This window comes from Hesperophylax consimilis, chromosome 1 (genome assembly GCF_061612785.1).
Source record: "Hesperophylax consimilis isolate HC1 chromosome 1, BYU_Hcon_1.0, whole genome shotgun sequence".
Lineage (NCBI taxonomy): Eukaryota > Metazoa > Arthropoda > Insecta > Trichoptera > Limnephilidae > Hesperophylax > Hesperophylax consimilis.
Window position 1 is genome coordinate 24,130,187 of NC_142836.1, and position 16,901 is coordinate 24,147,087.

General features: G+C 34.1%; 1 protein-coding gene across 1 annotated transcript in view; it reads left to right on the forward strand.

Annotated features, from left to right (window-relative positions):
- The window catches only part of LOC149426496 (uncharacterized), an 88,524-nt gene extending 73,561 nt beyond the window's left edge, over nucleotides 1–14,963 (forward strand). Inside the window, exon 5 of the mRNA XM_089631436.1 lies at nucleotides 9,180–14,963. Coding sequence (XP_089487562.1) covers nucleotides 9,180–9,415 — 236 coding nt within the window. The 3' untranslated portion in view covers nucleotides 9,416–14,963. The remainder of the gene's footprint in view (nucleotides 1–9,179) is intronic.
- Nucleotides 14,964–16,901: the final 1,938 nt, after the last annotated feature.

Here is a 16,901-nt window from a genome sequence, read left to right on the forward strand (position 1 = left end):
AAAGACACATCACATCCCGGAAAGCAGATAGAGATAGAATTCCAAAGAGCGGAGGCTGCACTATTAAGGGAGAGGATCCACAATGTGCGAGGCGAGCTGGATGGAGTATCTCGGGACCTTTTCGCTCTACATCTGCACCTAAGTGCAACCCTTACCGAAGAAGACTGGAGAAAAGTTGACAACATGACTTACCTACAAGCAGCAAGATCTAAGCAGTCAACAGATGCGAGACAGAAACAAAAGTTTGAAAGGCTTAACCGAGACAAAAAAGGTGATCGAAAACAACTCGATCAAAATAAAGTTGTCATCAACATTTCGAACCTTGCGTTGAGCCCAGACGCAACTTCTGTGCTGGCAAAGGGGATGAATTTTGCAGTGGCCCCCAAAAAGATACCTGTGGAATCCATCGTATGTGGTGTAGAGACTGCACTACATACAATGATGAAAGTACACAAAATGTCAGAGGTGCAAGCAGAGGACATCCGGCAAGAGACTTGCCATATTTTGAAAAGGGCTGAAATACCCCGCCCCAATATCACGAAAGGAGAGTTTGCGGCCCTAAAAGAATTACGCGCCAATGAGGAAATCTTGGTTCTGCCAGCCGATAAAGGAAATGCCACTGTAGTGATTAATACGGTAGACTACACAAAGAAGATGGAAGACCTTTTGTGCGATTCCGGCACCTATAAGAAGATTAAAAACAACCCCACCAACAAGATTGACATAAAGACAAGGGAACTAGTGAAAGCTTCTAGCATCAGGAAAGAGGATTGGTCTAAGCTTTTTGTAAAAGCCTCTAGAACTCCTGCCCTGTACGGTCTCCCAAAAATACATAAAAAGGAAATTCCAATGAGACCGATTGTCAGCGCTATTGGTGCTCCTACATACAAACTTTCCCAATACCTCTCGAGATTACTGCAGATGCAAACTGGAAAAACCGAATCGTGGATTAAGGATTCCACAGATCTGATTAGTAAGCTCAAGAAAGTTAAGACTGAGGAAGGAGATATTCTGGTCAGCTTTGACGTCGTGTCTCTTTTTACAAATGTGCCTCTAGAAGACTCCATGACAATGCTCAGGGAGATATATGAGGAAGACATTTGCAAACTTTTTGAACACTACCTCAAAACGGGATATTTTGCGTTTCAGGGTGAACTATTTGAGCAATTGGAGGGAGTTGCGATGGGCAGTCCGTTATCGCCAGTACTAGCCAACTTTTTTATGGAGAAATTTGAAGAAGTGGCACTTGACACAGCTTTGGCTGTCCCTAAAGTATGGTGGCGCTACGTCGACGATGTCTTCGCTATTTGGCCTCATGGAACGGAGAAACTGAACGAATTCCTGGACCATCTTAATTCTCTCCACAGCAAAATTAAATTCACAATGGAACTGGAAAACGAAGATAAAATCCTGCCTTTTCTAGATGTGGAGGTGATGCGTAAACACGATGGTAGCCTAGGGCATACTGTATATAGGAAACCAACCCATACGAATCGGTACTTACACGCTGATTCGCACCACCACCCAGCGCAGAAGAGAGGACTTATCCATACATTGGTGACCCGAGCGACCAGAATATGTGAAGAACATAAAATCGGAGCGGAACTTACGAAGCTGACCGATGCACTAGAGCGTAACGGTTACCCAGCAAGTCAGACAAGGCAAATCATAAGAGCCAAATCTGCACCAAACGAAGACAGAATTGAACAAGAGTCGAAAGGCTGTGCCTTCCTGCCTTATGTGCACAATGTGACAGACAGAATTGCCAGGCTATTGAGAAAGGAAAATATCAAGACTGTCTTCGGAACAACAACAAAGATACAGGACTTACTGAGGTCTGCTAAGACTAAGTTTCCTCTGGAAACAGATGGGGTATATAAACTCAGCTGTTCCGGATGTGACAAAGTCTATATAGGCCAGACAGAGCGGACTATCTCCAAAAGGATTTCAGAACACTTCAGAGCTTGTAAACTTGGCCACCCTGACAAATCGGCAATTGCCGAGCATTTGATTGACACCGGGCATTACTTTGGATTTGTTCCTGAAATCCTGGGGAGACCCAAAACTTATAGAGCACGGCTGATTACGGAAGCCATTGAAATTCATAAAAATCCCGTAAACATTAATAGAGACGATGGAGCTAAGCTCAATAGTTCTTGGTATCCGGTAATTGACGGCTACACCAGAGCTAAACGAAGAAAAACCACTCTAAATAAAAAATAAAAAATAATACTTTAATGTTAGCTCAGAGGGTTGGAGCTGGCAACACGGTATCACAACCTCATACTTAAGCTCACATTTTAACACAACCTCAAATAACACATCTGCCCTGATGATGGACACTGCAATGCTGTCCGAAACGTTGGCTAAAGAAGGAGTTAGCGCAACACGGCATAACACCCCAAAAACAAATAACAAAAATATTTTTGGCCGTGAAAATCTTAAATCATATTTAAGCTTCTAGTTTGTTCGTTTGTTGATTGTTTTCAATTGTTTTCCTGGGTAATCTGGTTTGCTCTCGTCAGCTCTTGTGCTCTCTTCTCGTTCCCTGCCCTGGTGTTGGTCCTTGCCGCCTTTGCCTTCGACATTTTTGGAAATCGACGTGAGCTTATTTTATAATAATTTATTATATGTCGCTTTCGTCGATCGGCGTGCGAACTGCGAATTTCCTGATTCGACGGAGAGGTTATGTTAGGTTATGTGAAAATGCGCTATTTACGCGCAGATTGTTTAAAATCTAAAAAGTTTATAGATAGCATTTATAATTATATAGTTGGCGGCATCATCATCTGAGGATGAGCTGTCCAACAGATCCAGCAATAGGCGACAAGTATCATCCATTTCGAAAACGTGCTCAAGCTGTCAGTAAGTAAAGTTGTCACTTTGACAGATGAAATTATGTTCCTCGGCGCTCTCGAATTCAACTGACCCCCTCTCCTACCATAGGAAGAAATATTTGATAGCGTCGTGTGTCGGTAGAAAAGATGATGCGCTGTACATTAACTTTTGATGTGAGCTTTGCGTGTGGCAGCAGCTTAACGTACAAATATTTGGCCAGATCTCTATCGAGATCACACTCACTAACTATTAGGATGCATTATCTGTGCTCAAGTTTTGGGGTACTATCGATATATTTATTGACTCAATAAATAGAATTAAGAATAATCTATACCAGCAATTTGTTGAATCCTACAAATTATAGTGGCGTTGGTATTGTTGGTAATGTAGTTTTAGTGATTTGTCATACATGTAGTATTATTCTAGTTTCTAAAAACTTTATGTCCGGGTTAATAATAATAATTTTTTTTATTAATTTCTTACACAATTACAAATTAGGATTTAATACATAAAAGAAATTAGGTTATATAAATTTTACAAAAGATTGTTTTAAGTATTTATACATAGAAAAAGAAATTTCAAGAAATGTGGAATTTCCAAAAAAAATTCAGGCAGCGGTGAAAGATCTCGTCAATGTGGAGAGACTCTTTCAAGAATCAGAAGAATTTCCCTTCTGAATCTCTCCTCACTGACGCCAAATATATCAATCTCGGAGGAGATTTGGTTCAGGAGCAATATACTCCTCCCTACCGGGAGAACCATTGGCGGGTTAGTTCTGCAGGCAGGAAGATAGAATAATCTATGATGACGTTGTCTAAGATAGTCATCTGGAACATAGAGACTCACGCTCTCCAAAATGGCTGAGTTCTCAATATAGCCTCGCAGCAGTCTGAATAAGTGGGTAGCGGTATACCCCTCTCTTCTGAGCTGCAGGGAGTGAAGTCCCAGCATGCCCAGAAGAAACTTCGTCGGGTAGAGCCATGGATAGTGGCCGTACTCCCTCATGTAGAGAAATCTTACAATCCTCTCCAACATGAGGGAGCACCCCACCTCATGAGGATTCTAGATAAGCGAACCACTCTCCAGCCTACTGCGGACCAGGGAGAAGTATAAAATCTTCAGAGCACGGGTATCCCGAAAAACTCTGACGGTTCGGAGAACAAAACCTAACATTTTTAAGGCCGACTGGCACACCCCTTCGATATGAGGACGAAATGTCAAGTTATTCTCATACATAATCCCAAGATCCTTTATGTTTGAAACTCGTTTGAGATTATGACCGAGCATAGTGTACCTGTGGTATGTGAGTCTAAATGCTCTGGTGAAAGTCAGAACTACGCATTTCATGACATTGAAATGAAGCTTTTTCGTTGACTCCATTCTGAAATGTTATCAACATCAGCTTGAAGGTGCAGGCAGTCCTCAATATTTCATATTAGAAGAAATAATTTTAGATCGTCAGCGAACAGCAGAAAGCGAGAAAAACGAATGACAAAAAATGAAGAAAAAAAATTCCCCACAGGAAAAACTAAACCCTTCCACACACTTTTCCACAAATGATCATCTAGTAAATCAACATTATGCAAATGCATTTTTTCCATTATTTCTGGCTTTCACCTTTCAAGGGTGTTCTTGGCCATCATTTAAAATTATTGAGAAATCAAAGGTGAATTTAAATATTAATTTTATTTAAATAGGCAAATTTCAAAATTATAATGAAAATTGGAGTCGAGTTCAGACTTAGAAGAGATGAGATGTTGAATGGAGGGGAGGCAATTTTAGACAAGGCTTGATAAAAGAGAGGATATTTGTTTAGAGAGGGACAACCAAAAAATATGTGATCTAAAGTTCCCACTTCTAGACCACAGAATGTACAATCTGGGGAGTCAACAACGTGAATTTTAAAAAGATGGGAAGGAACGGAACAATGTCCGATCCTCATTCGAATTAGTGAAGAAATTTCTTTTTTGGAAAAATGAGGGAATTGCTGAAACCACGGTTTTGATGGAATATTCCTTTGTATTGAGGCATAGCAGGCTCCCTTGGATTGACTAGCAATGTGCCAATACTCCGACCAAACATTGCGGGATCTATCTTTGATGATGGAAAAAATGTCAGATAGGGGAATGTGGTTTATATAAGCAAAATAAATACAAAATAATCCAAAAACAACACGTCAAATCACCAAAGATGAAATGAGAAAATGATTCACCGACTGTAGATATTTTCATATCAGAGGGTTCGGCTCGGTAGAACTTTTAACTGGATCTATAAATCCTTCTGATCCCTCAATATAAATATTTAAAAAATCTTTCGTAATCTTACATGTATTTAAAATGACTGATTTTTGCATTTTTATAAATCAATTTTTTAACAGATCTAATACGCCTAAGTTTTTAATGAGGGAGCTAGGTATAATGCCAGTAGCCGAAATTACAAATGGTAATATTTTTATAGTCTGAAAATGTAAAAATTATTTTTATCTCATTTCCTACATCTGTGTATTTTCTTATTTTTTCATTAACAGATTTTTGAAAATTACAGAAATTTGGAATAGCGACATCAATGATATAAGTTTTTTTTATCTTATGTTAGTTTTACAAGTTTAGTTAATACTGTTTCATATTCAGTTTATCAGTTGACTCTTATAGCATTCTTTAAAATTTTTGTGTATAATTCTCGATTGCTCACTGTTCTGTTCTGTTCTTAAAATACACTTAAAAGCCTGGCTGGGCGTAAAACCAAATAAAATAAAAGTGAAAAAAAAATATATTTGAATAACGAGGAGCCTAGTATGGTGGTCGATAGTCCTACAATGATGATGTAATGTGTAAAGGTCAAAATAAAAATAAACAATATCACAAATGGAGACATTTATATTTAGTTACTAAAAACTGCGGGGCTCTACGGCGAAAGGTGAATTTGTGAATGTAGTTTGTTTGACCTGGTCTGTCGCACAGAAGCAAAGTGCGTAAACATAATCTCGTGTACGTGCGTTTTCACAATCAATACAATCAAGAGTACCTTCTCGCAATTTCATCATATCATTAATGACATCTCTAATAATAGTAAATATCACAGATAATATTAATATATATTAGACGATAAACAAAAAAAGCTAAATGTTTCTTTTGTATTATCTGATTGAACCCTGCCCTTGCGAAATACAACTAATCAAAAATCAGTCTACTTCTCTACATCTACAAAAATATTTTCCATATTTATTGCGCTGTCATTTTATTCACAAAACTACGTATTTATCTTATCGCGTGGATTAAAAGGTTTTTCGAAGGGGAAATCTGTAATTACTATGCATTGTCAAATAATTTTTACAGGTTGTAACTACACCTGTGATAGAAAAAAAACTTCCTTATGGGTATTCCCCGATTGTGGGTATTTGTGGTATATAATTGAGGTATGCTTTATACCAGAGGTTCCCAAAGTGGTCTATATGGACCCCCAGGGGTCGATATCGGCTTGCTGGGGGTCTATGTCAGCGATAAAAAAAATTTGGGGGTCCACGAAATTCAAATGGGGGTACATAAGAGCGGACCCACATTTACCAGCTGTAAAGCGCGGGAAAGGGGGGAGGGTAGCGGGTGTTAGTCATAGGATCGCCCGGTCGATTTCAAATGTTCCAAAAGCAATAATAATGCAGTACACATACGCCGGCGCAATTTTTCGTTTGTAGCTGAAAAGTACATCTAAAAGTTGAAATTTCAAAGAAAGTTATAAATCTTTTTTACTTCTACCATCATGTAGAATCACCTCCCGAAGTTACTGCACTTTGACCCCGGACACCCTGTATAATATGAAACAAAACACGCCGTTTTAGTTGTTAAATTTTGATTATCTAAGAAAATACATTTTACTAAGTATCAACAAATGGATTCATTCCTTTAAGATTGTGATTCGTTATCTATACAACATACGTATATAAAAAGGGTAATTACGATTAATTATTTCAATTAATTCTGCAAATATTTTTCTTTTGAAAAATGCACACATAAAGGTGCGGAATATATCTAGTATCTTCTTTGAAGAGCTTTGTACGACCTTTATGATTATATTGGAGATACGTAAGTATCTACTGGTAAAAAGATAGCAACAAACATTTTGATGTTTAAAAAAAGTTATTGTTTGTCTATGTGATAGCAGTCTGGTATTAATTGATCATAATATACTACATAAATATATTTGGTGTGAAACAATGTGAAATGATAAATGGTTAAAGTTACGTAATGTCTTTATATTGTCTATCATAAAATTGATTACATTAGTTTCCACTTATATAAACTATTAATATGAATATTAAAACGCAACAGATACATAATTAATTCTGATAATATCAGAATTTAATAATGCTCATTAAAAAAATGGTTAGGCTAATCGCCAAAATAAATCAAAATCGTTATGCGGTTCATCGAATTAACACGAGATAATACCCCAAAATAAAGCCAGAATCGTAGAAGACGTTTGAAAAACGTTTTATAATATTTTATGTAAATAGTTTTACATAAAATATTTTTATGATAAGCTCCTGTTTTTATTAATCTTAAATATACATAACTTACATTCGATGGGATCCCTCTAGAAACATTTGAGATTTTAGTAACACGTTCATCAGAAATAATTCAAATGTAAGCGTCGAGCAAACCCTCTTTATTAGAGTTTTATGTCACCTTAACAATCCAGATTGATTGCCATCTGCAATACGCAGATGTAACGCAAGTACGAGTATGTCAAGAAAAGTAGTCTGCTCAAAAGAACTAGACCTGAGCACCGATGCACCGGCGAGGAACTCGACATATACAGTACCTACTCAAATGTAAGCTTTGCTTGCATACATCAAAGTTCAAACATGATTTTTGACATTAATATATGATAATTCCTGTTAGAATTTAAAAAAAAACTTTACAAAAATGCAATAAAGAATATCAAGCAATTAAAATTTATGATACACACAAAAAAGATTGTTAGGAGTATCTGGAATGTTGTTATGTTTAATACAAGGTGTCCGTGGGTAGAGTGAGCTAACTTCAAGGGGTGATTCTACTTGATTGTACAAGTAAAAACAAAACATAATTTTTTTAGAAATTCTAAAAAAATATATTATATATAATAAATTCCTAGGTTGGTTAGAGGTTTTTGGTAGTATATAATGGAATATAAATAGTTTTTCACAGTTCAGAATTAAAAGGTTCCAGTCGAGCCATTCTTCGACAGTTAAAATTTATTGTTGTTTTCAGTATCTTCGTTTCAGAATTAAGCATGTAGTGTGACTATCATCAGCATATGAGAATGGTTTTCCTGGAATATTAACATTACCTGGATCATGGGCCGATAACTGTTCCTTGTGGAACCCTATGTCTCACAGATTCTGGTTTAAAATTAGCACCATTTGTACATCAAATAAATAATTTGTTAAATGGGATAAACAATGATTATTGATTCCTACATCATTAAGTTTTCTAATCATTGTATTAAGAGTAACAGTATCGAACTTTTTTTTCAAGCCTAGAACGATTGTACTTTTCGTATTTGAGTGAAGATCAGTGTAAAGTTTTGTTGTTAGATTAAATACTCAAGTAAAGCATTATCTACACTAACCTGATCTGATCTAAAACCAAATTGATTTGGGGACAAAAGTGCATTTAACTCTAGAAAATCTCCTTGCATTTTGGAATATCAGCGATTATGATTTGAAATTGTTATGTTTATAGATCGATCCAGATGTATGCATTGGTAGAGACTGCATTTTGGAGTTTAAATAAGGTTTTTTGTGATAAAACAAAATTTAAAAAACTATTATTTAATATTTGTATTTTTACAATAAATTTCCAAATTTTTACATGCGTACAGCATTATAATGTAAAACAAAAAATAGCCTTTCCTCACCACAAAGAAACAAAGCTCTTGTATAAAAGATATATTTTTAAAATAATAACACATATTGTCACTTATAGAATTAAGTCTATGATAATTTAACAATTTTAGCTGAAATTCATGAATATTTTAGATTTAAAGGAAGGTTTCGGAAAGTTTTTTTTTTCAAAGCAGCAGTTCAAAATATAATATTGCAGAGGCTAGGACATCTGATATATGTTGTTTAATAGACTAGATTGTGATGCAGCTCAATTCGTTTTTAGACTGAATTTGTGCTGAGATCGGTGTGTTTTATAATTTCAGATTCAGTTACGCGTTTAAATATAGTATTTGCAGTATTTTCAGAGTACATATAATTGGATGGAATACATATTGTTTCTGAATGAGTTTTTATTTTTTAAATCTGATTTTTCTTTGAATGTCAATAATAAATAAAAATGTATAATTTGTTCCAGTCGGCGACGAGCACGTGGTGGTGCGCGGTTGCCAGTCCACCGCAAGCTGGAACGGCGACTCGCGCGCCATGTGCCGCATGCTGCAGGAGCAGGCCAACAACGTGCCCGGCTCATATGTGGAACACTGCGACACGTGCGACCGGGATGCCTGCAACCACGCCGCACCGCTCACCGCCCCGCTCGCCGCGCCGCTCGTCGCCGCCGCCCTGCTGCTCGCTGCGAACCTGGCCCGCTGAGCCACCAACAAACCTACCGGGTTTTACCGATAAGCTAATAAGACTTTACAATAAGTTGGAATTAAGTGTACAGTTTGTCTCATAGTTAATAGAAACAAAGAATGGTATGGAAGCGTGCCGAGTAAAAAATACACGATTTATCAAAGCGGCGCGGCGCGGAGCCAATTGTCTTGTGTACAAACAGCGCCACTGGAGTTCGAGGCAGTTCACAAACAAGTATTTTTTAGCAGTCAAAGAGCAAAATCGAATGTAGGAAATAATTGTGACTATAATATACACATTCGGGACTTAACATCAATGTTCAATATTAGATACTCTTTGGTAGCTTATTTGTCGCAAGCTTCTGGGAGTCTGGACAAAGCTAATGAAAATCGTGCGTTTTTCTGTTTAGGTAGAAACATGGCATGGAACCGTGCCGACTGTAACGACTTTCAAAGGAGCGGAACTAATTAATGTTATGCATTTGATGAGTAGGTAGAATCAATGGCGTGGTATACAATGAAAAATGCGATCTGCAGTTGGTATTATGGGTGATCGATGTTGGCGACACTGTTGTGCCCGCGGTTTGATAATAATAATGTTTCATCGCCCATCTCCTTGTTTCTATTATCTATGAATTGTCTCTTTTGGTTCGTTATGAGTGAAGACTGATTTACAATGGGGGTATTTTGAATTTTCGCATTGGAACAAAATTACGGTCAAAGTTCTTCCGTATTTTTCTATCTACACGCAAATTTTAAAACGTTTGTGAAAGGGGAGTAAATTTGCAGTGGAGTAAAATTAAAGTTTTAAAATCACCTGTATTGCACTAAATAACACGTAATTTCGTTTTCATTTACGAGTGTTTGCTTTCCATAAATTTCGAATAAGAATAATAGATACCAATGTTCGGGGAATAATTTTTTTCTTTCATACTACGCAGTTAACAATGCTGCACCAAATTGAGCACCTTTGCAAGAAAATTTGTAGGAATTTGTATAAAAATTTGCTGGAAAGAAAGTTTTAACGAAGAAATCAAAAGCTCCTAGTAGGCTGCACTTCTCCGCCGTGGTATTACTCCATGTGGTATTAATTCATGTGGTATTACTTCATGTGGTATTATTCTATGTGGTATTACTCCATGTAGTATTACTCTATGTGGTATTACTTCATGTGGTATGTCTTTATGTGGTATTACTCCATGTGGTAACAATATGTGGTATTACTTCATGTAGTATTACTTCATGTAGAATTACTCCATGTGGTATTATTCCATGTGTTATTACTCCATGTGGTATTACTCCATGTGGTAATACTCCATGTGGTATTAATCCATGTAGTAATAACATGTGGTATTACTTCATGTAGTATTATTTCATGTAGTACTACTCCGTGTGGTATAACTCCATGTGGTATTACTCAATATGGTATTACTTCATGACCAAACAGACGTTTGAAAATATTATATTATATGTAGCGCTATAGCTTCGTCCAGACACTTCAACGCACGAGAGCCATTCCCAACTAGCAAATAAATAATTAAACGGTCAAAAGGGCAAAATAAAGTTAATGAAATCAATCGTAACTATAATAATGTAACCGGGTCTTCCCATCAATGTTCAAGTATTTATTATTGCTTGTTGGAAACAGCTCACGTGCGTTGCGTGGAATGTGTGGTAGAAGTTATTAAGTTCGATTACTTTCAAATTATCAGAAGAGATCAAAAATTAACTTTTTGAAGACCTTCTGCTTTAGAAAACTTTTAAATTATTGATTTGCCTAAACAGCAATTAATGTTCATCATTCTATGAGTCACAATTTTCATAAAGTCCTTTATTGCCTTATTATTACCTTACTCTAGATATTGACTGAGCGCAGTTGACATTTCATCTGTCTGTAAATTTGTTTGTGTGTTCCGTTTCCGTTTTCGAAAATCTTCTGTATCCACTTTATTATTCGAGCAAACCTTACTTTGACTAGAAGGCAAACTTTTCAAATGGTTCAGCAAATATTATTTTTTCAAATATGAAATGTCTTGTTTATTTTGATTTTCTCAGTGGCATTTTTTCAGTATTATTGTATTAATTGTAATCGATTGTCATTTCTTTGGACATAATACCTACTTACAAATCCGAATACAGAAGAAATTTTTGTCTTGATTCAATAAATAAGAAAAAAACATATTTTTTGGACGCGAGGTCCACTATTACACGGTGAAAAATAAGTATTGCGAAATCCCTTCAAATTATCCGTAATCCGGTTAAAAACGGGATCGCAGGCCGATTCCCGTTAAACTTTTATTAAATTACTAATATATAACACGTGTTCATGTTCGTGTAAATGTTAGGTTTTTCGTGAATACGCGCTCCGACATTGTGGTAATGTTTTCGTCATTTACTAAAAACATTTTAGTAAATTTATTAATCAATTTGTTAAGCCCTGCAATCCCGTGTTTAACCGGATTACGGATAATTCGAAAAGGTTCCTAATAAATAAGCAAAACTCATTTTTCTCCGTGCACTATTCAAAAATTATAATATTAATATAAAGTTCTTAAGTATATTTCATGGCAAATATTTTGTTGTTATTATTACTTACTATTTGCCCTCACATCAGCCCTATGATAAGTTAAAATTACAAGTTAATCATCAGTATCTAAGTTTTTTTTATGTTTAATAAGACAAATTCAAATACTTATTAATTTAAAGTCTTTTAAAAAAATGTATTATTTGGATTCACCATTTCAACTCATGATAATCGCTGATCGCCATTTTTGTCACAAATTATGTACATACATGTCTACTGTTTCTTACGTCTATGGTGGATACTAATTATCTCAAATTGTTTTCACGAGGTGCAATGAATAAGAATAACGCAATTTAAAAATATTTCAAAATATATTACATCTTAATAGTATGTATAAATACTTGCACCATGTTTAAAGTAACTGTTTTCTTTTCTTAGGATAACAATAATTATACGCACGGTGAAATTGCAGAATTCCTCCTCAGGCTTTATACATAAAAAAATATTAGAATAACATCTCGTTTAACTTAAGGCAAGGCTTAATGCTAAATGACTATTTTGATTAATCTTTATAACGAATTGGTGTACATTATGAATACCAAAAAATATGCTTTAGATAAATTGAAGGTTTTCTTATTAAAAAAATAAATTACTCAATAAAAAATATAAATGAATTTTTTCAATAGAAATGTATGAACGCGTAAAGGAAACAACTTTGAAAAAATACAGTATCATAAGATTATTATACAGTATTATTACAGTATTATAACTAAGATTATCTGTGACAGTTTCACTAGATTAACTTTTTTACTTTCTTATAAAATTATTTACAAAATAAATAAAAACCGTTCTTTGCTTGAAATCGAACGTTTCTAGACTCCGTTTGTCAAGCGATTTTAATGTTTATTGCCTACAGTAAAAGGTATACCAAGAATATACACATTTTGGTTTGTAGCTTCCTCTTAAGGCGACATAAGACTCTAATAACGGAGGTTTGCTCGACGGTCACATTTAAATTATTTCTGATGAACGCATTACTAAAACCTCTAATGTTTTAGAGGGTTCCCTAAGGATGTAAGTTATTTATATTTGATATTATTAAAAACAGAAACTTACCATTAAAATATTTTATGCAAAACATTTTTAAAATTTTATAAAACGATTTTCAACTACAAAATTAGCAGTAAGTACCAGATTTTATTTTTCTAGATGATGAATTAGTAACTTTTCGAGAGATTCCTTTAGAAAACACTGAGATTTTAGTAATACAATCAATCATCAGAAAGAATTAAAATAAATTCTATGGAAAGATCGATATTCTTGGCCTGTTAGGGCAAAGTAGACCGTGGGTCCATCCATTACCTACGCTGGGTCGCCAAATATTGTTTTTACACGACTTCATCACTTAAGATTCCCACTTTATTTTAGAAATTTGCCAGGGCAGATTCAACCGCAGATCTGTCCAATACACCAGAGTTGCGCAAGGCTGCTTCGCTTTAATTTGTTAATATTCTGGATTTATTTTAGGGTATAGTCTTATCTTAATTATCACAAAAAATAACTTTTTACGTCGGGGGGATGGTAAAACCTGCACAAAATTGGTTCTTAGTTAGGATTATTTTAATAATTTATACGTATTTCAAAATCTTCAAACTTAACCTATGACAAACATCAGATCAAATAGAAAAAAAATTGTGTTCGAAATGTGAAATTTTGAACTTTCATTGAAATAGCGAACTTTTACATCTTTGGCATATTTTACCATGTCTTTTTTATAAATAGTCGTCTCCTGTAGTGGTAAAACTGAAACAAAGTGTTAGTATAATATTGTATTAGGCGTGAGTCGGAATTCTGCAATTTTTCCTTAGTCACATACTTGTAGGTATGTAATATTTCTTGAAACGCGTCATATTTGATTCCTTATCCATTAATAAATAATGCAATGCTTAGTCAGCCCTTTATCTTTTTATAATAATGGGATCATGTTTTCATTAAGAAGGCATGTAATTCTTCAACTAATCTCTCGTTTTTTATGATAAAACACTGTTCACGATTTCAAATAATGTGACATCACTTTTAAAGCTCTTTAGATAACGCGGCTGCACCTCTGCAAAAAAAGTAATAATTTTTTTCCAAATTATTTCAGGGGAATAATCATAAAGCTATTATATCTCCAAAAATGTTTGATGATGCCGAAAAAAAAAGCTATTCCTAAACCTATAATTTTACAGAATATATATACCTACTTGATGTATAATATTTTAATCAAAGTAAAAAAATATTATTTCTAAATACGTAACAGTGGAATTTCACGAGTTAGTAGAATTCCATTTCAATGTGACGTTTTTTATTATTTTTTTTAAGAAATTTAAATATTCTACTTATTATTATTTATTCTATTTTAATGATAAACTAATGTTTGTAGACACGATTTTTGTGCTCAAAGAATAACAAATTATAATGAGCAATAATTGTTGAATGAAAAATTCTAGTACATATTGAATTATTAATTTGTCGGGTGCAGAATAAGCCGATGTCGCGTAATGGTAAAACAGCTGACCGGCAATCAGAAGGCTTCGGGATCGATTCTCGCCGGCGGCATTTATTTTTTCTCAGAAGTTTTTTTCATTTCGTGTGGGTGTTTCGGGATAATAGTTATTGCTTATTATAGTCTGATAATATAACCTAAAATAATGAGAATGTAACCTATTCACATTATTATTATTTATATCGAATGCATCTTACTTTTCTACTATTCTCTGAACATTCATGTTTAACCATTCGTTTTTTTTCAATAAAGGCCTATAGGGTTTTCCAATAAGAGATGTTATTTTGATATTCAATCGTAAGAGATCAATGGTTTCATTGCTTGCGTGGCACGTAGCGCCGTCTTGTTGAAAGTAAACGTTATCGAGATCAATAGCATCCAATTCCGGTCATAAAAAAATTATCTCCCGATAGCGCAATCCATTCACCGTAACTGTTGCTCCAGCCTCATTTTTGAAAAAGTAAGGTCCAATGACTCCACCGGACCATAAACCACACCAAAAGCCTCTCTAGAGGATAGAGAGGCTTTTCAACAGTAACTCTTGGGTTTTCCGAGCCCCAGATGCGACAATTTTGCTTGTTGACGAAGCCACCGAGGTGGAAATGGGCCTCATCACTCAAGATGATTTGCATTTGATTCACTCAAGAGAATTTTAATAATTTCAATGCGTTGTTGAAGCGTGTATCGTTCCATTTTTATTAATGACGTAGTTTCTACTTGTCAAATGTCAAAGAATGACAGCTTCAAAAGTAACATCTACCGAAATAGCGGGCTATTCAAAATAACACCTCTTATTGGAAAACCCTGAATAACTAAAACATTAAAAAATATTTCTTCGTTGTAACAAATGTATTTATTTTTATTGCCCGTTAGTTTCAGTTACAGTGACGTCGTCTTTGGGACAGTTAAAACATGCAGATAATAAATGTTTTTTAAAAATAATAAAACTTTCTTTCTGAATAATACTTTTGATTCTTTATATTCTAAGTAATAGTTAAGTAGGTACCTACTAAAATTATTTTTTGCATAAATTTAAAAAAAAAAATACTGTAATATTTTTTGAACAAGTCGGAGGTTAATCGACACTTCACAGTTTGACGTTACAAACTACATAATGTTAAACTTTTGTTGCCTTAAACTTACATGTTTATTAGATACTCCTTCTCACTTGTAACAATAGAAATGTTTTGAATGGTTAATGAATATTTTCGTGAATGTGTAAGAACCTAGTTTGAAGTAAACAAAAAAATCACAATAACACTATAAATATAGTTGAGTAAGTACTTAATCACGGATTGTTCTTTAAAAATTACATCACGAATCAAAAAACGAATTACAATAAATTATAAAATAAAGAATTAAACAAAGTGTCAAAATTCAACGAAACAAAGAAAATTATTTCATAAATCAATAAAAGAAAAAACAATAACTTTAAAATAAAGAATTAGATTCCGAGAACCAAAAGGAAATGAATAATCGCAAGATTTTTACGATAAGGTTATCAAATAATTTTCTTTACTAGTTAATATTTGTATTAGTTCGTATTTCGGTACATGAACAAACCAATAAATATCATATTCACAGAATTCAAAGTTTTAAATACCGACTGAATTAACTTTAGAAATCATTGTTCATGGAGCAGTATAAACTTGAAGTACGAACAACACTACCGAGAATTTGTAGATAGGCTTGAAAAATAACACTTACTTCCACGTCCTGTTAAAAACATGCTTCCTGATAATCTTCATTATCAATTATCATAATAATCTTTCAAGTTTAAAAGGTGTTTTGCTAGTAATTTATTCGGTGGCGCCGAGATTTCAGGAATAAAACGCGCATCAAAAAACTTATATCTTAAAACTTAATAATTATCTTATTTCTTCAATCATTACATTACGCATCCACTTTGTGGCGTCATTTTAATTTAAAGAAAATAAATCACTTTGTGTGCAACACTATTTTATCAAAATAATCGACATGTTAAGAAACCAATGGTTTCTTCGCCAAGATAAACATATAATGAAAATTAATAAGAATAGACAAATAAGTATGGGCAAATAAGTACGAATGAAAAAAATATTACATTGAAGGAATGTATATTACATATTTTAAATTAACACATTTTTAAAAAAATTACGTACAAATGGTATACCGGTTTACAATTATTAGATAACTTTGGAATTTCAGAATTTTTTTATTTTATTTTTTATTTTGGTACAATATTTTTTACATTTCCGAGTTATCCATTCTCACTGGGTGGCTTACCCGTGCTGGGGCCTTATAAATCAAGTCTTTCGAAATCAGTCAATTAAATACTAAAAATAACCAATTTTTTTCTTTAAATTGTTATCTCTGTAATTCATTTCATTAATACCATTATTAATAATATTTTTTGTTATTTAGACATCTTAGTAATTTTTACATCCTTGATTC